This window comes from Periplaneta americana, chromosome 6, assembly GCF_040183065.1.
Source record: "Periplaneta americana isolate PAMFEO1 chromosome 6, P.americana_PAMFEO1_priV1, whole genome shotgun sequence".
Lineage (NCBI taxonomy): Eukaryota > Metazoa > Arthropoda > Insecta > Blattodea > Blattidae > Periplaneta > Periplaneta americana.
The window spans coordinates 39,014,416-39,035,657 of record NC_091122.1 but is presented as its reverse complement, the minus strand read 5'-3'; the positions used below and the strand labels follow the sequence as shown (position 1 = coordinate 39,035,657).

The 21,242-nt window shown below is 34.1% G+C and overlaps 1 protein-coding gene across 1 annotated transcript in view; it reads right to left on the bottom strand.

The window, feature by feature from the left end:
- Chc (clathrin heavy chain) overlaps positions 1–21,242 on the bottom strand; it is a 92,568-nt gene that overhangs the window by 21,446 nt on the left and 49,880 nt on the right. Inside the window, exons 8-13 of the mRNA XM_069827920.1 lie at positions 20,844–20,969; positions 18,080–18,268; positions 17,080–17,262; positions 14,951–15,200; positions 5,509–5,666; positions 3,875–4,021 (exon numbers count right to left, since the gene is read on the bottom strand). Coding sequence (XP_069684021.1) covers positions 3,875–4,021; positions 5,509–5,666; positions 14,951–15,200; positions 17,080–17,262; positions 18,080–18,268; positions 20,844–20,969 — 1,053 coding nt within the window. The remainder of the gene's footprint in view (positions 1–3,874; positions 4,022–5,508; positions 5,667–14,950; positions 15,201–17,079; positions 17,263–18,079; positions 18,269–20,843; positions 20,970–21,242) is intronic.

The window sequence follows — 21,242 nt, the reverse complement described above, 5'->3', positions numbered from 1 at the left end:
ACTTGACTTTGTGTCGTCATTCATCCAAGCACCCCCATCTACAAGCAACATGCCAAAGCTGTAACTCTTTGTCACCATGGTGTTGCCCTCACTGCACCATGGAAAGCCTAACTACATAGCGATGATGGTGATGAGTTGAGCAATGTTGAACAGCATAAAACTACTTTGTTGTGAGCATTTACATCATATTCAATGAAGAGTAAATTTTGCTAATACACCTTCTACCCTACACCATCTAATAAGTAGAATACAGTTTTATGCACAGCAGCTACTTTCGTAACTCTTATGGGCTATTCCATCTCAAATCGACCGAAATATAGAGAAAATTGACCTTGCAATTTTTAAATACAATGAAACTTTTTCTGTCCGTTGACAACTGTGATATAATGCTTTGTGCAAAGTTTGAGGCATCAGAACTTAATAGTGTTTAAATTAATAATATTTAAATTTATCGTATTTTCATAAAATTAGCAACTTTAAACTGTTGTGGGCCCGAAACCCTTTCACCCAATTATCAAAATCATGGTTTATTTTGATGCTGAAAATTTCAAGTTTACATTGACATGTAAACAGTTTTTCTTACTTTTTATGGAAATGGAGAAATTGAGATTTTTTTTCATTACGACGCCTTTGGCAACGAAAAAATATTTTTAAAATATATGGTTAGATTCCGCATTGGAAGTACAAATAAACACATATTTTTTACTGGTGATACGTTGATAAGAAAGTACTGAAAATATCAAATAAAGAAAATAAATAGTACGCGCGTGAACTAACCAGCTGACTGTGAGACGGGAGCTAGCCGAGACAAAGAAGGCCAGGAGACAAACACGTGATGTTTCCTCTAGCAGTCGTGGCTGGGCTAGCTTTATCACAAGTTTTCATAAACACAGGAGAAAAATGACGCCCAATGCTCGCTTATCTACAGCTCTCGGCAAGTGCGCCGTTCAAGTCTAGGCGTGTGAAAATAATCTATTTAATACTCTCGAAACTTATTGCTGTACCACTAAGCAAACAATGCCGAATCCCTCTCAATACTGCAAGGTTTTTCTCAATATTTTTTTACATTTTTACAAATGATCAAAAAGCCTAAAAACCAAGTAAAATCAGATTATCTGTCTCTCTGTGTACAATAAAAATAAGGATTACTTCTTAACATAACCTACCAAATGTCAGCTTCAAAATAAGCTCTCGTTCAATGTTCTGCAGTAAATGGTTCCAGAGTAATGAGCACTGAAAGAGGCTTGTTTTTCTAAAATACGCTAAATTTGTCGCTCAATAATACGAAAACCGTTTGACTTACGATAGTATATTTTTGAAAATGCACTCCCCTCAGCACCTTGTGTAAGTAGGGAAAAAAATTAGAGTATAAAAAATGCGAGGTTTTTTACTGATCGATTTCATATGGAATAGCCCTTACAGTAAAATAGATATAGTTCAGTGAAGATCAAGTAGGTAATGTAGTCCTATCTTAAAATTCTGTTGCAATATTTTACAAGGCATCTATCTGCTATGCAGCAATTGAAAGCAGAGGAATGCTAATTGCAAGTAAACATCCGATAATGTAGTCTGACTAACTTTTAAATGTAACATATATCTGAAACATAAAATGAAGTTCTATCCATTACATATCCAAAGTAGAAACATTACAGTTTTCCGAATCTAAAACTTCTTGAGTAGCATTCCAAATATAGAATGAACTGGAGTACTGTATATTCATGATTCAGTTTATTTTTAAGACAAGAATTGATATGGAAAAACTTTGCAAGAACTTTACATGCATATATTGCATTTCGTAAGGGAAGTACTGCAACAGCAAAATCACAATTCTTTAAGTATGGGCTATTCCATATGAAATCGATCAGTAAAAAACCTCGCATTTTTTTATACTCTAATTTTTTCCCTACTTATACAAGGTGCTGAGGGGACTGCATTTTCAAAAATATACTATCGAAAGTCAAACGGTTTTCGTATTATTCAGCAACAAATTTAGCGTATTTTATAAAAACAAGCCTCTTTCAGCGCTCAGAACTCCGGAACCATTTACTGCAGAACACTGAACGAGAGCTTATTTTGAAGCTGACATTTGGTAGGTTATGTTAAGAAGTAATCCTTATTTTTATTGTACACAGAGAGACAGATAATCTGATTTTACTTGCTTTTAGGCTTTTTGGCCATTTGTAAAAATGTAAAAAAATATTGAGAAAAAACCTTGCATTATTAAGAGGGATTCGGCATTGTTTGCTTAGTGGTATGGCAATAAGTTTCGAGGGTATTAAATAGATTATTTTCACATGCCTAGACATGAACGGCGCAGTACTGCATGCATTGTCCGAGAGCTGAAGATAAGAGAGCGTTGGGTGTCATTTTACTCCTGTGTTTATGAAAACCTGTGATAAAGCTAGACGACACATCATGTGTTTATCTCCTGGCCTTGCTTGTCTCAGCTAGCTCCCGTCTCACAGTCAGCTGGTTAGTTCACGCGCGTACTATTTATTTTCTTTATTTGATATTTTCAATACTTTCTTATCAACGGTGCACCAGTAAAAAATATGTGTTTATTTGTACTTTCAATGCGGAATCTAACCATATATTTTAAAAATATTTTTTCGTGGGCAAAGGCGTCTTAATGAAGAAAAATCTAAATTTCTCCATTTCCATAAAAAGTAAGAAAAACTGTTTACATGTCAATATAAACTTTAATTTCTCAGCATCAAAATAAACCACGATTTTGATCATTGGGTGAAAGGGTTTCGGAGCCACAACAGTTTAAATTTGCTAATTTTATGACAATACGATAAATTTAAATATTTTTAATTTAAACACTATGAAGTTCTGATGCCTCAAACTTTGCACAAAGCATTGTATCACAGTTGTCAACGGACAGAAAAAGTTTCATTGTATTTAAAAATTGTAAGGTCAATTTTCTCTATATTTCGGTCGATTTGAGATGGAATAGCCCATAAGAATAATTAATTACGGGCAAACACACATTTTCTGAACACTGAAAGCAAGCAGAAATCTTCTAAGAGTCATATTTATTATTAATGTAGTATTTACTAGATGAATGCTTAAAAAGCGGATGCACAAGATAGATCTACTTAAAGTGAATTAATAAACATCAAAAGCAGTTGTGGTTAGACCTCATATCTGGTTAATATTCTGCATCATTCATGTTAGTCAAAGGCAGTTTGTAATCATAGGTCCACACCTTTTCTATATTGTCCCACTACTTCAGTGAAACTATCACACTGCATAATAGACATATCTGGTCATCATGCAGCATGCATATTAATGTCATGCTAATATTACATCATACTTAATCACCTAATACTGCAGATTATGTCACCTAGGATGATTATGAAAAGAAGCAAAAAGCTAAATAATAGCTTCTTCAAAAGACAGTAGTAGCTCTTAAATACACACTGAATATTTATCTTTCTTTCAATGCAAGTATGTCAGGATCTTTGTTTTTATTTTTTTATATACTTATTATTGTTTTACTAACACTCTTAACGATTTTCACATTAATATTAAAAACAAGTCTGTATCATGAAACAGCTGCATTATGAAAGAGAGGATGTTAAATTGAAATTTTTTTAAACTCAAAACTACTTCAGTCTTAATGTAAAAATTGGGTAACTTATTACGTAATAAAATTAAAATGGGTATAGTTTCCCAAATCAAGCGGGGAAAAAATTATTAATTAAGCTAATATGTTTTGTAAACCAAAAACGAGCAAGTGGAAATAGAATTACTTCATGTAAAACATTATTACCCATGTGACAAAAACTGCTAGTTTAAAGTCTTAAATATAAATTTTAATACTAATTCACCTTTTGTATATAGATATATAATGAACAACTTTCCATACCTGAATGTATTTGAAATGAACTTCTTGATCTTGACTAAAATTTACTATAGAACCTAAGAAGTAGAAGAGGCCTTCATAACTCTTGAACGACTCAAAAAGGTCGATGAGGGCTTTTGTTGTCAGTTGTTCATGGTATTTCGTGGCAATCTGAAAATAAAACAAATCCGACATAAGAGTAACACAATTAGTTCTAGTTAAATTTCATGTGGTTTAAATAGAACGTTTAGTGTGTTCATACTGTACTTAAAAGTTGCAATCGCATTACTATGTAATAAATACATAATTTGAGAGTTCTGTGTATATAAAATCTATTCTTTAAAAACAATACAAAATGTATTTCTTTAGTATAAATTGTATCTCTGAAGCAATTTTAATTTCTTGTTTAATAACAGAATAACAAAATGGTGTGGAAACTCCAAGCTCATTAATTCTACAAGAATCTCGGTGGAAAAACTGTAAATCACGAACTATCGACATGGTAACTTAGAATAGAAGATTTTCTTCCAGAACCTGGAAATGTTTTGCAGTAGCTATAGAGAAACATATCTACAAAAATCTTGTCTCTCTCTTATATATGAAGGACTGGATTTGAAATTCTGCCTTTACAATGTAACGTATGAATCAATTCAAGAGTTAATATCCGATTGTAAAATATTAGTCACACAAATATTTTATCAAAAACAATGCCTAACGATTTTTACAGCAAATGCACACTATTAAATTTGATCTCATGAAAGTCATTAATTTAAATACCATCTTTCCAAATACAGAAACATTTATTAGGATTGGGACTATCAAAACACACGAACTACTGTAAATAAACAAGACATTTTGATCTTTAAATTTTCAAAATAGTGTGTGTGTGTGTGTTTATATCAAATGCCTACCCACTTCACTTGCGTAATTCGGGTTCCGTATTTTCTAGTTTTACACCACTTCAGCAGGTCACACTGTACAAGATGTGTATCTGTGGAGAGTTATGTCATGTACTAGGGTGAGTGTATGTGTAAGTGTTCATGTAAGTGTAGTGTCTGGAATGAGTGATGATGATTATGAAGATGAGGAAGGGAGAAGGGGAAACCCAGTGCTGGCACATAGCCTACTTCTGTCGAATAGCACCAAGGGGGCCGCCAGGCTTAACGTCCCCATCCGACAGACGAATCATTATCAACAGCGACATATGCCTTCTTTTTCATATGCACTGCGGAGAGATTTGGGACTTAACCCAGGCATATTGGTTCACAATCTAGTGATTAGAAGTTGTGCACCGCCATCTCTCCTAGTCCCGAGGTAGAAATTTTACATGAAAATTTCTGACCCTGCTGGGAATCGAACCTGGGCCGGCTAGTCTGGAGGCAGGCATGCCACCACAGAGCTAACTCGGCAGACATTTTCAAAATAGGAGCTCTAATATTAAGTGATCTCTCTATTTCTATTAATGAAATCTGAACGAATACCAGTAACATGAACATGAAATTAAATTTCATCATTTGGAAAGGTAAAAATATATCAACAGTAATTTCTGTGAATGGTTTAATATAAAAAGCACAAAAACTGCTATGAAATATGTGCAACTATCACCCAATTTCCCCCCCCCCCCAAAATGACACTACAAAATATTACAGACTAATTACCTGAACACATATTTGAAGATTTTGTCTTATGTTTGCTGTCAACATGGCTTTTAGACATTCCAGAGAATCTTCAACTGACAATGTACCGAAGTATCCAACGAGCCACTCGGGATTCAGGAGGTGAGTGTGAACCACAGCACGCTTAATGTCATACAGATCTACAAAATATATTAAATATATTATATATATATATATATATATATATATATATATATATATATATAAAATTAAACAATTTAAAATTCATCTTCAAATTGTCACCAATTCATGACAATCATTGAATAAACATTTTAATTGTAACAGCAGCAGAGCATGTTAAATGTCTGTCTAAAACAATTATCATGAGGATGATTCTTCCTAATGTTTTGCGGGTTTTGCAACTATTCAGTTCTTTATTATTACCAACAGCATTCCTGTTAACAGTCATTTTCTTGAACCATCATTCAAAAGACTCTCACTAATCCAGTCCTCAGTAATCTGACCTTTCTATTATTCGGGTTTCTTCTAGTATATTTCCTATCACTTCTACTGTAATGCAGGATCTGGCAGAATGACCTCTCCAGTTTGAATTGGCCACCTCACAGGTTCCTTAGTAGTTGCACTTGAGTGATATTATCTTTAAGCAGCACAAGCCATGCCATTTCAGTTACCATCATGGCGAGAACAGATGAACATAGTGTATTTTGTTGAAGCATATTTAAAAAAGTGGCGATTCTGTGATTGCAATAGTTGATGGAATCCCCACTGAATTAGTGAAATGCTTGGGTGAAGACAAAAAGGAAATTCTATCATTATGTAGCGAAATATATGAGCAAGGCGACTGGCCTGAAGATTTCACGGAGACAGTGTTGCTTCCAATATAAAAAAAATAATACAAAGGAATGTAACGAGTTCAGGACTATCAGTCTAATATCGCACTCGGCAAAGATTCTTCTGCAAATACCAAATCGACGTTTATATTCTAAGTTGAAAGAAGAGCAGTTTGACTTCAGGAAGGGAAAGGGTACGAGAGATGCAAATGAACTGCTACGAACAATCAACGAAAGATATCTAGAGAAGTATAATGAAGTATATATAGTATTTGTGGATCTAGAAAAGGAGTTTGACAGAGTTAATTGAAATAAACTGATGGGGATCCTAAAGAAAATTGGGGTAGATTGGAAAGAGAGGAGGCTATTCAGTAACCTTTATATGAAACGAGTCAAAGTCAGGATAGAAGTAGAAATGTCAGAAGGAAGTGCAATGCAGAGAGGAGTATGACGAGGATGCTCTTCATCTCCTACCCTGTTCAACATCTACTTGGAGGATTTAGTGAAGAACTGTTTTCAGAAAAAAGGGAGGAGTGATAGTAGGAGAAAGAATAAAGCATGTAAGATTTGCAGAAGAGGGGATGATACTAAGGGATATTACTCCCTCCGTCCCAAATTATGGTATAGATATCCCTCATTTATTTAATTCCAAAATATGGTATGGATATTACACCGTTATATATTGTGATATACAGTATGTTGCCATATAATTACTTACACTTTGAATATTAATAGGATCCCATTTAATAACGACTTGATACCTTATCTTAATCAAAATATTTAAGTAGCAACCACAAATTTTTCACATACATAAATAACAATCACAAATAAAAATGTTCACTTCATTATTTAATAAATTTGAAGTGATACTCCTATTAATATCAGGAGTGTGTTAAGTTGCACTGTGGTGCATTTTCACTTCCCTAAGGCTGATTGTGCCATCTTTATAGCCTCTTGAGTGCATTGAAGTGTATTGGAAAATCCTCCTGACCGTTTTTTTTTTTTTTTTTTTTTTTGTATATCAGCATGCTCCATTACATTGGAGTAATACTACATGCTTTACATAAAATATTACAATAATTAGTTACATAATTTATGAGAACAAGATATTTACAATTTTGATTGCGATCTTGAAATTCTTATAGATAGAAGTGTTGCCTAATTGTACTTCTTATATTTTAGGTTACCATAATTGTTAGTATTATTTCTAATTTCAATTTCTGTTACATTTTGCCAAATTCTATGGATTTTATAAATTTTCTGAAGCTTTTGAGGTATGCTGTTGTGAACTGATCAAAAGGTGGAGGCCAGGTTTGACCTGTGCGTATTATACTAGCTCGTAGGATTCTTCTTTCTTTTATCAGTGTGGCACATCTTAATATTATATGGTTGACTGTCTGCTCTTCTTTTAGTCTGCAAGGGCACATTGGAGTTGGAATAATCTTGAATCTGTGAAGGTACGATCTTGTGAAGCCGTGACCTGTCACAATAGAAGTAAATTCTGCCCCGACAGGTAAATTTATCTTCAATCTATCTTTAATTGATGGGAAGAATGATTTCGTTATTGCGCCCTTAGTTGAGATAGTCCACTGCTCTTGCCATTTTCTTAAGGTCTTTTCTCTCTCTTCTGTTACTATGGTATCTCTCGGTATTTTGTTATAAGCTATTTCCCCTTCATCTTCTATGGCGGCTTGTTTGGCAAGACGGTCAGCTATCTCATTCCCTACTATTCTGACATGGGCCTTCACCCACCTAAAGAGAACTGTCCATTGCTGTCTCTCCAATTTTTTCAATTCTCTCTTTATATTTTCAATTATTGGATTATGTTTATTCTTGTTCTGTAAAGTGTCCAGTGTCACTTTGCTGTCTGTGTTAACTACTGCAATATTCTCTGTTTCTTCTGTTATTTCTACATTCTCAATGTGTTGTAGTACCTTCAAGATTGCTATTTGTTCTGCCTGATTGTTAGAACATTTTTCATGCAGTTTGTATTTGGATCGGTGGATGACCATGTCGTTTTGGATTATGACCGCAGCAGCTCCAACTTTCCCTCCGATTTTACTTCCATCCGTGTATATATCTATTTTGTTTGCCGTATCCTCCATAGGCGCTCTTATGAGTGGTTCTTCAGCTGGGTGTGGCCAGTGAATCACTTCCAGAGGTGCATCGTACTCCATGTTTTTGTGGGTGGCTCTATAAATTCTGACCTTTTCTTCTATGACTAGACGAATTGGAAGAACTCCTGCTATTACACATGAGGCGTCATATGAAAGTGTTCTAAATGCCTTCGCTATTTTTATGTTCATTAGTCTTTGAACACGTTGATATTTCCTTAAGTTGTTTTGTTTTGTTAAGGCCTTCTCCCATATCGGTGCGCCATATGTTAGTACTGGTTCAATTGCACCCATGTATATGGTTTTTAGTGCCCGATGTTCTAGACCCCATTTGAGTTTAGCTACTCTTGCTAGCATGTTTATTATCGGAGTGCATTTCTCTGTAATGTAATCTACATGTTTGTCAAAATTAAATCTGGTATCGAGATAGATACCCAAGTACTTTAGTTCGGATACTTGCTCCAGACGTTTATTGTTTAAGTAGATGTTCAGTGTTTTGTCGTCTCCTGATCTTTTCCTTGATATCAATAATGTTTTGGACTTCTTTTCATTGAAGTGCATTTTGTTTTCTCTCGCCCATTTTTCAATTTTCTTCAAATCTAGGTTGGCATAATTCTCTGCATCCGTAGTGGTTTTTCCTTGCGTTAGAACCATTAAGTCGTCCACGAAAGCAATGACCCTCGTACGATGAGTGAAGTCCAAATTGAGCAGCGAATTATACAGTATATTCCAGAACCCAGGACCGCTGCAAGAACCTTGTGGACATCCCATAGTCACAGGTCTCTCTATTTTAAAAGTAATAGTCCCTAGAGCAGCAATTCTATTGCTGAAATAACTTCTTGCAAGATTAAAGAGATTCTTAGGACATTTCAATTCTCTAAGATTGTAAAGAATGCCTGGCCACCAAGCCGCATCAAATGCTCCTCGGACGTCCAAGCTAACTACTGCAATACAGTTATTTTCACTTAAGTTTTCTTCAATGATCTCCTTAGCCGCCATCAATGCGTCCACTGTTCCTTTTTGGGGCATGAAACCATATTGATTCCTGTTCAAACCAGCAGTATTAGTATGCACATGATGCAGGATTCTGTTAATCATTAATTTGTCTAGGACTTTACCCGCCACGTTTAACAAGCTGACAGGTCGATATTTTGACACGTCCTTAACCTCTTCTTTGCCAGGTTTAATTATCGCCACTATGTTAGATTTCTTCCATTGTTGTGGGAAACAGCTTTCTTTGAGACATTTATTGTATATCTCAGTCATAAATGCTGGAAAAGCTTTGAAAACTTGAAGGAGTATCTCGCTTGTCAGTCCATCTTCACCGGGTGCTTTCTTAGGATTGAATTGTTTTATCGTATATAAAATTTCTTCACGAGTGAAGAGTTTATCATCTTCAGTACGTATGGCCTCCGTTGTTAGCTCTCTAATTCGCTTATGACTTACACTATCGTTTATCTCTTCGTCCTTGGGGGCGAAAGCATCTAACATATGACTAATCGTGCTTTCTGCATTATCGGTGAAGGTTCCATCTGATGTTTGAAGAGTTGAGAGGCAGGTCATGGTTCTTGCTTTTCCAGACGCGATTTTATAAATTGTATCCCATGGATTGTTCCCTTCAATTGAGGAGCAGTGTTTTTGCCAGGATTTAAATTTTTCTTCCTCTATTCTGGATTGGTATAACCTTTTTCCTTCCATGTACTGTGTTTTCCGCTCGCTCCTTAGGTCTTCATTGTTCCGAGTTCATTGGTATCTTCGACGTAGTGCATTTGTTTTTTTCCGTAGTATTTGTAGTTCTGTGGACCACCATGGAACAGTTCTACCTGTTATTTGCTTTTTACTTCTTGAGATCCTAAAAGCTGTATTGCATGCTGCTGTTATACACGAGAAACAGTCCTGTATTAATGCTTCAGCGTTGTACTGTTTAGTTTTTTCTCGTAATTCCTTGTCGAGCTTCGTTACTTCTAGTTGGTTGGAGCAGTTGAAGGTAGAGATGAAATTGTTGACCAGACTAGTTTGAAACTTCTTATAATTCTCCTGCTTAGTGATGTAACGTACTCCCAAGTAGCTCGTCTTGCATTCTCCAATGTTAGAACTTTCAATTCTGAATTTTATGATGTTGTGGTCCGAGCAACTTTCTTCCTCCCCGCACTGCCACTCAGAAAAATAACGAAGCAATTTGTTATTAATTATTGTTAAGTCAACGCGACTACTTCCTCTACTGGATTGGAAAGTTGCAGCATCGGTACTTTCATTCATAACATAGAGGTTGTTACAAATAAAAAAATTCTTCCAGATTTTGTCCGCGTTGGTTGGTTACAGTGTCATGCCACATTCTGCTTCTAGAATTACTGTCCATGGCTATGAGCAAACCGTTTCCCTTAGCGTAGTCTATTATTTTTTCCAGTTCCCGAATATCTTCTTCTATGTCTCTTCTGCTGTTTTTCCCCATATGAGGCAGCTTGTATGCATTACTTCCTTCTTTCATCATGGAACACTGCATGCATTGATGTAAAGTGAGAAAGATATCAGTTAATTTTTCTTTTGTAAGGGTGTTGAATGCTTCGACAACGCAGTCAACCAATTCTTGTGTTGTTCGTAGATTTTTCTGATGTTGCAGAGACTGGACTGCATTAAAAAATCAAAGGTTCAAAACAACGGGTCTGTTGGGTGGCTGCCTCTTCCGGACAATATTCCATCCATTTTTGTGGACTGCCAAAATAATTGCTGGATTTTGTTCATAACAATGTGGTTTTGCATTATTCTGCTGAATTGTGATCTTTTCTTCGTCCAACTTGCTGGAAACTGTTGTTGGATAGCTGGAATGATGTTTTGCACAAACATTTCCTGAATGTCATTTCGTGTCACTGATGTTTTAGGACATATGACAGGAGTGCTATCTGGTCAGTTCTTGCTGCTTTTTTTTGCCTCATGTCAATAAACGGCCAAATGCCTATTCTATCATTAAATGAATGATTTTTGTGCAAGTCTCACCTAGATCTTGCCACTGCCGCCATAAACATATTGCTTTTGCATTGCCGTTGTGGAGACTCCTCATCTATCATGAGGTAATACTTATGCTGGTCCTTAATGTAGCAAGTTAGAATCACTTCTCATCAATATGCACATAATCGTACATAGCCTTGAACTTACCATTACCTTCCACCATAGATAAACAAAATTATAGACGTTCTCATTTGTTATCTTCCGTGAGATGAGGCTTTAGCGTGGATGAAAATCTTTCGATTGTTTTGCCTTCTTTGAAATATCGAAACAGTTGTTTCTGGCATTTTAATAGCACACAAAGATCGAATTGTCCCACGTTTGTGTAAAGAAATTTCCTTTATTTTACTCAGTTCTGCAGAATGGTCTTTGGGTTTGCAACCACAATTTTCTCTCTTCCCAGAATTTACAACAGCGCACAACTTGCCTTCATTTTTATTTTAGTCTATTATTTTACGATGCCTTATCAACATTTAACATTATTTAGCATCTGAATGAGATGAAGGTGATAATGCTGGTGAAATGAGTCCGGGGTACAACACCGAAAGTTACCCAGCATTTGCTCATATTGGGTTGAGGGAAAACCCCAGAAAAAACCTCAACCAGGTAACTTGTCCCGACCAGGAATCGAACCTGGGCCAGATGGTTCCGTGGCAAGACGCACTGTTACTCCACAGGTGTGGACGCTTGCCTTTATCATACTGTTTAGCACAGTGCTAAATTTCGGATATAGTTAGTGATGTTACTATAGTCAAGGTCAGTTTATTTCATACTCTAAGGGTGAAACCTAACCATTTTTCCCCCCATTACTACATATGCTAGTGGATTATGGTGATTTTCTAGTTTGCAGGTTGAATTTTCTTTTGCCAACTTCGTTTCGAATTTCGATACTGACAAATACTACAAATGGTAGTGATTTTGTAACCGATATGTTGGCAGCTGAGACAAATATCGACAATATTTGTTGGTACTGGAGTTCCATGAAATTTGAACATACTAATAATTAATTAATATCAGTATTAATATTAATACATAATAGTTATTTTGTGTGTTGCATTGTGGTTATAATTCAAGACTATAGTCAGGTAAGTTTTCGGAATTAGTACTAATAATTTCATATGGTCAAACAAAATACATTTTTAGATTAGGTCTCGTGAGTCAATTGTTTAGTCAAACCAATGAATTTCGTATTGCCAGCCAAAATACTTTATGTGTTGATACCTTTCTCGTATAGTTTGCCGACGAAAATATGTTACAAATTATTGAATTACCTATTTAGAATAACCTTCCAACATAAAATACTGTAAGTAAACAATTCATTTAGTACGTAGGATCACAGTCTTCTATATACAGTCACGAAGCTTGAGTTTTGAGGGTGCTAGAAACAATAGACTGTGCCGGTTCTATTTCGCATTGTCTGTAATGAGGCGATATTAGCAATCCTAGTGGTGAGCAACTATCTAATGTTTGCATATTTACTACGTATTGAGCTTCGTGACTGTATATACTAGACTGTGGTAGGATCGTGTGATATCTGGTAACAATTGGCAACACTGACAAGACAGCAATATTTGCTGTTTAGGAACTGTTCTTATGTGACTCTCGGTATAGAAGCTTATCAGCTGCTTTCTTAATAGCACACACTGCAAACTTCCACTTTTTTTTTTTTGTAATGCAGCAGGAACTGCAGAATGACATTACAGCATTCACTTGTCAATTGTTGTTTCTTTGAGATTCTTCTCCCAACTTGGCTGGATTGATGAACCCTCGTCTTTAACTCTAGCACCACTGCTGGTGGCCATTTGACACCCGCTCATATGTAGCTATGTAAATACGATGCTTTTCTCCTCTTCAACAGACTGCTACTGGTGACATCCGTGCAGTGGAAGCTTCGTATTATACTGCACGTAATGCCGTATTGTAACAGGCAATAGGTTGCACATGCACACTAATCTCACTCTTTGAACTTTTATCTGTATTATAATTTGGGACAGAGAGAGTTCATATTTTTGGTATGAATACATGTATATTTTCATTTGGTCCACATCTCAAAGTTAAACTGCAGAAAATAATAAAGAAAATGAAAATATCACCTAATCAACAGAAACCTGACAGTAAGCTTGCCTGTTCTCTTTTCTCAACAATATTTATTAATAATAATAATAATAATAATAATAATAATAATATTATTAATAATAACAATATTAATAATAATAATAATAATATTATTATTATTATTATTAATAATAACAATATTAATAATAATAATAATATTAATAATAATATTATTATTATTAATAATATCAATATTAATAATAATAATAATAATAATAATAATATTATTATTATTAATAATATCAATATTAATAATAATAATAATAACAATAATAACAATATTATTATTATTAATATTGTTATTATTATTATTATTAATATTGATATTATTAATAATAATAATATTATTATTATTATTATTAATAATAACAATATTAATAATAATAATAATAATATTAATAATAATAATATTAATATTAATAATAATAATATTAATAATAATAATAATATTAATAATAATAATAATATTAATAATAATAATATTAATATTAATAATAATAATATTAATATTAATAATAATAATATTAATAATAATAATAATATTATTAATAATAATAATAGTAATATTAATAATAATAATAATATTATTAATAATAATAATAGTAATATTAATAATAATAATAGTAATATTAATAATAATAATAATAATAATAATAATAGTAATATTAATAATAATAATAATAATGATTTATTTTAGCTGGCAGAGTTAAGGCCGTAAGGCCTTCTCTTCCACTCAACCAGCAAAAAAGTGTATATACATATGCATGAACTTACAAAGAATTCAATTTGATTTAGATGAGAGTTACATGTATACAAGAGTTATTTACGAATTAAACAACAAAATACTAGGAACTATTAATTAAACACTGAAATAAACTGTGTAGCAGAATTAAACTAAAATACATAGAATGTTAATATATTTCAAATTATATCAGATAATAGAAAGAGATTATTATGAGACAATTTTGAAAATACAACACAATCAGGATGATGTCTAAAGAAAAAAGTAACAATGTAGTCAATGATAGTTTAAATCAGTATGATTGGAGTGAAATGCTAATAAGGTTATCTTTTAAGCTGTTCTTAAAGGTGTTTGTTGTCTTGCAGCCCCTAATACTTTGTGACAAGGAATTCCATGGACACGAGGTGGATATTGTAAAAGATGATGAATAACAAGATGTTCTATGAAGAGGTATACTTAGCGTGCCACAGTTTAATAATGCTCTTACAGGACAGATCTCTCGTGGGCTTATGTAGCTTTTGAATTATTTGTGACAAGAAAAAAATACGAGTACTGAGGATACATTCATGATGTTAAGTCTATAAAAATATACAAGTTTCATAAAACAAGGCTGTCTGTGTTCTCTAAAATTCAGTTTAAGCAACAATTCATTTTCTTACCTGTATAATGTTCCAGGGCTCTTTGCAGAAGTCCAGCTTTCTCGCACAGCTGGGCAATATGTGCCCGATCGTAATGTGTAAACATCTGATTTCCAAGTATGGCGTCTGCCACCTGTGGTGCTGACATTAGATTCATCTCGAGCAATCTCGTCTGGAGCGGACCTTCTGATGGACGGTTATTTTTTAAGGCATCCAGTAAGAATGCTGTGCATTGTTGGACCATGTTTTGTTCCATAAAGATGTCAACGATCTACAACATTCACATAAAATTACAATTTTCGTGTACTGTACACTGCTGAATTACTTCATTATTCAACTGTTCGATTTTCAACAGAAAAAGCTTATTTATTGTTAAACTAAACTAAAACACTTTCAAATAATGAGGAAATGATGCTTCAAATTATAATTTACAGAAAAGCAGAAAATTCATGCTATGAAACATAAAAAATCTCCAAAAACCCAATTACAGTTAGAAATCATATCATTACTAAACAAAGATAAAATCACTCCATTTCCAGTAATTAAAAGCTCGAGCTAACAGTTCAAGTTTACATAATCAATTAAACATCTTTTGAAATCAATTTTCTAGTGTGAAAAATAAATCAGCAACAGTGAACATTAACCAATAATTTAGTACACAAAAAAGAATTTAATACAAAGAAACAGTTATAATTCCTACAAGACTGGACAAGAAGTATTTTAATTGAAGGAATATTTATATACGTTTATTAGTTTTTCTTGGTTAGCAATACTTCTAGCTTGTAGTAAGTATATAACTACATTCTACTACAATTCTAATAAATGAATCAAATTTTTCAAGTATTGATTAAATCGTTATTTCTTTAAAATAAAAAAAAAAATTAAAACTTGACAATATTACTGTAATAATATTGTCTGTCTTTGTAGGTTCAAAGTGTATGATTCTCATATCTGGAATGGAATTAGTTTCTTCCAACCAGTTTGTGCAATAACATTCTTTACTTAACTAGCTTCCATGCCATCAGTTATGAGTTCAGGTTATTTTTTGCAGGGGGGGGGGGCAGAAGTTGAAAGAAAATAATGGAAGGAAACAGATAGGAGTCAATAAAGCCACAGTATCATCATTAAAACTTTTGAATTCCATTTAGGTATCACCATCTGTCTCTCATGTATATATATGCATGACAGACACCAAGCTTGCCAAAGGTAGAATGGTATTTTTATTACGTCCTAAAGTTAAAAAATCAAGTAAAATAACTGCATGTATAGTTTATATTTATGCCTACGTAAAATTTTGTAAGTTTCAAGATCATCTGCAGGGAAATCCTCTGTTGTTTAGCCTGTTCTATTTAAGACAGGCACGAGGAGGGAGAAGAATTCATCAATTTTAATTAAATTTTTTTTATAAAAAATTTATAAAAAAAATAAACCAACAGATAAATGTCCTAGTACCTGAAATTTCCAGGAGAAGGGGATTTTGAGCTCCAGAGAAGAATTTCAACCCCAAACTACCCCTGAATTCATCACTGCATGCATAAATGTATTACACAAAATGCAATTCACACAGAGTGCAAAATTCGAAACTTCTGAATACCGAGTTAGTCATTGGAAACATTCTTTATATTAGTATCACAACTGTTCAACGGATTCCAACATAGTCCCAAAAAAAACCTTTATGAAGAAATAAACCTGTATGGAGAAACTTATCTTCAAAAGTAAGAATTCACGTATCACAAGATTCACCAGAAAAATTGAAGCAACATTTAAGATTTTAAAATCACAAAATTAGATCTTATTAATGTGAATATAATTTTCTGACTATTTATGTCAACAAGTGATCTCATACAAAAAGGAATCATCACAGTCTGTCAGTGTGTGAACAGCCGTAAGATGGGTTATAATCACAGATCCTTGAGCATAACATCTATCATTGTTAGCCAGTTAAAACAACATTTCAACAAGTAACACAAAAACCAATTAAGGCATTTAAAAAATGAACGACATTCTGTTTGAGTCTACAGGTCAGTTATGGAAAACATTCGACAATTATACAAATAAAATCTTAAGGTTGGATTCATTTTTAAATGCGTACATATCATGCCATTCAATTTTTAAATGCAGCGCAAACCACTAATAGAGTATTCTCTGACCTGATTGATATCAGCAAGAGGTTCATCATCTTGAACCAACATCTGAGCAAATGCAACTCCTTGATCAGGATTGACTCTCATTACATTACGCAACAAGAAGACATAGTCTGGTGTGTAACCCACTTTCTTTGCGTACAGCACTATTTTCTGGAATTGGCCAGTCTCAGCAAAACACTGGATCACCTGGAATAAAAGATGTACATAAACAGAAAGGTAATTTAATATTCCACTGACTACTTTGTAATTAATGTTTGTTCAAGTATCACATGAAGGTAAGCGTTCACTACATCATATCGCACGGATCGGAAATGACAATTTTTACTGTAATTGTTATGTAACTGCGTTTACTACATCATATTGCATGCATTGCCTCTTGGCAAATCCGTTCACGTTTCTCAGATGAGCAACTTTTCCGATGCGTGTGATCATGGCCTTTAATAAATCAATTTTAATTGGTCAACTGTTACTATTATGTTGTGCCATGTTCAGTGTCGTGCCAAAATGGCAGACTGAAAACATTTCGCTTGTAGAAAATTGCGAAGAATTATAAAATTTGAGGCATTCCCATTACAGTAATCAAGTCGTTTCTTACATATCTATTATGTAACCAATATCTCTGTCGTTTCTTGCTCTTCAATTAAGAAGCATGAAGCAATTACAAATTCTTATTTGCTAACACTCATAATTAATAGACCTAACCTCGAACTCCTCTGTTTTCAGCAATGTCAATATTGTACGACGTCATGTTTTAAACAGCTGATAGGGAATCCGATGAGGCGTTGAGGTAGAGCCGTTACAGTGAACGCATTGCACTTAAAATATCCATTGCGTGCAATTCGTAAGAGGAGTGTGATACGTAGTAGTGAACGCTTACCTTAAGAGAACATAGCTTTAATATGACTGCTATCTCCTATACTTGAAGGAAACCCTACAATAAAAAGTAATGAAAATTCTTCAATTTTGCTTTTGTATGGTAAACAAGCTGCATATGTCAACCTACCTTGTTTGGTACATTAGCACGAAGATAGACTGACAGTGCCAAGGTGGGATCAGCCTGTTTCACTAGGTCTCCCAGTTCTTCAGAACACTCCAACTTGTCTTCTTTGAGCCACTTTTCAAGTAATTGTTTTCGTCCTTGCTGGAGAACTGGGCGGCATAATTCCAATGATTCATATTTATTCAACTGACCCTATTAAAATCAGAATACAGCTTCAGTAAGGTCATAAACCAAGGCATGACTGAATATTGCCTAAAGTGTTCTTTTTTCCACTATTCACAATAAACATATAGTCATTATGTAACAATGGAATTTAAGGGCCGTATTCATAGACATTCTTAGCACAGGCTTCCGGTGGATGATCAGCGAACTAATGTTTTTCATATTCATAAACCAGTGTTAGCGATATGATATGATTGGAATGACCTACCTGCAGCAGTCTTTGAGGGTTGTCCTTCCTTAAGGAGTTTCAAGAATAATTTAAAAAGTTGTGTATCAAGTGCAAATTAAAATTATGGTGACATTTAACATTTAATTTTTTAAGGTGACATGTATTTATTTAGCCTGATGAGTTACGAGTTACTTCCTTGGTTTGAATTGTAAATTATTTAAAAATAGCGTGTAAGAGGGCCTTAGACTAGAAATGTTTAGTTTAAATGTAGTTCTGTTTATAAGTGCAGTATGCATAAGGGTGTAATTATTTGACTTATTTGAACTGTTGTATCAGTGAAGCGAGGTGAGTCAGTGGAGTTATGGTTTTACAGTGCAGTGAATAGTTCCAATCAGTGATAATTTATAGCGTCAATGAAATGTGTTCTATAGTGTCAGTGAAATGTGTTATAGTGCCACTACAGTGAGCGAGATAAGAATAAAGTGAAAGACTATTGAAAATTATGTAAGGCCTATACATAATTATGTAGGTTGTAATGTAAAATTAGGTATCTTATTTATGTTTTATTATTATTGTGTTAAATTATATTGTGTATTTTTATTATATTGTGTATAAAATTGTATTGTGTATTGTATAATTGTATTGTGTATTGCTTATCATTTTTTTTTGTGTATTGTTTATATTGTGTATACCACTGCCACTGGGTGCTTGCCCACTTGCAGTGTAAATAAATACATACATCATATGAATCCTGTACAAGTAATCAGTCGATAGCCGGGGCTAGTTTAGCACGCTAGTAGCGTGGACTAGCGGAATGTCTATGAATAGCATCCCCAGTGTCTAACACAGTTTGAAGTATTATTCATACATGCATTAACTGAAGTCTTGTTCAGAACCACATAAATGTATAAAACAAAAATCCCAATCAGATATATTTTTAAAAACTTCAACAAACTGAAAATTCTAGTTCTTATAAAATAGCGAAAGACTTCACTAAAGGAAAATTATAATAAATAACAATTAAGACCAGTATCCCATTCACTTGATGCAAGATTTGTGTGTTTTTTAATTGTGTTATGTCAAACGCAGAAAGATCCAACATTTCAGAGCTATGATCAGCTCCGTTATCATGGAAGCAGAGAAAAGAATAATCTATCAGTTGATCTGATACTAGACCAGCCCAGAGAATAATTCTTGCTATGGATCCAACAGACAGCTTCCTCTTAACCTTGCCTTCCCTGATGGAACCGATACACAGCTCCGAAATTATTTATGTTTCCGTTTCTATAACAGAAGTGCAACACCCCCCACAAAAAAATCTCCCACTACATTGAAGTGTGTTACAACGTAATTAATTTACTTTCTTGGCAATCCAGTAATAGTTATAATTTTGAACTGAATTTCAACAAATAGTGTTATCAATTTAATTACATTGGCCAGATAATCTTAAATAATAATAATCCTACAGCCTGTGAAGGGCCTAGACCGACCAGCCGGCAGCTGGCCTCATGCCCACATGATCATCCAACCAGAATGGAGGTATCGTGTGTTTAGCACGATGATCCCCTCAGCCATTATAGCTGGTATTCGCAACCGGATTTCGCTACCTATCGTAGCTCCCCAAGTGCATCACGATGCTGGGTGGGCACCGCTCCCATACACTGGCCGAAATTTCATAAGAAAATTTCTTCTCCATGAGGAATCGAACCAGAGCGCATTCTGTAACGCGAGTCCTAGACAGGATGCCTTAGACCGTAATGCCACGGCGCGGGACTGGCCAGATAATCACACAAGTGAAAAACAATGTTTGAAACTAAATTTTAGTAAATTAGTAAATTCTGATTTGATGTACTAGTTAAAATACAGCATTATCTTCAACTAATTTCTCTAGACTATAGCAACAATTAAGAGGAAAATTGACTACTTTGCTTTCATAAATAATTTCGGGATTTCAATGATGAATGTAAACGTACATTCTAGATACACGAAGCTCTACTTTTATCCTCATTTTCCCACCCAATGCTAGTGGCCATGATTGTTTGGTCAAACACCTGCATAGAATTGGAATATATCAGTCCCCTAACTGTCCATTGTGCAACTCAAATCAAGAAATGGATTCAGAACACCTCAAAATCTGTGCTTCAGTGGCTGACCATGATAATATATTTGAAAAATATTGGAGTGCAAGAGGTCAAATGACTTCACTGTCAAACACCTGGCATTAGAAAACAACAACAACTTTCAGGATAAGTGTCTATATTATTCAGTCTTCTTCTTAATCTCTCACTCTAAGGATAGTCTTGTTAAATTATTGACTAACATATTTTCAATGCAGCACCACAATATTCAAATAGATAAATATATTAATTCGAGTACCTGATCAAGTAGAATTCCAAAATATTGAAGAAGAGGTGATGTTTGTCCCTGTGGAGTTGGAACCTGCTGAAACCTCTGAATTGTTTGAGGTGTACGCAAAATTCCCTTGGGTGCATTAGCTGCAACCTGTAACAAAACCAGTTATAACATGAGAAATGGATTCACTAGAAGCACTATCTCTGTGTACTTGTTACAATTCACACGAACTTAAACGTTACAAAAACAAAACAAACATAACTGTGGGAGAAGAGGAAGAGATGGGGAGAGAAGACAGGAAAGCAAAAAAGATAATGAAGGGAACACAGAGATAGAGAGAAATAAATAAAAGAAGGGAGAAGGGCTGGGAAAAGATGTTAAAGAAGAATATTTCAATACTTACTAATATGTATGCTTTGAATC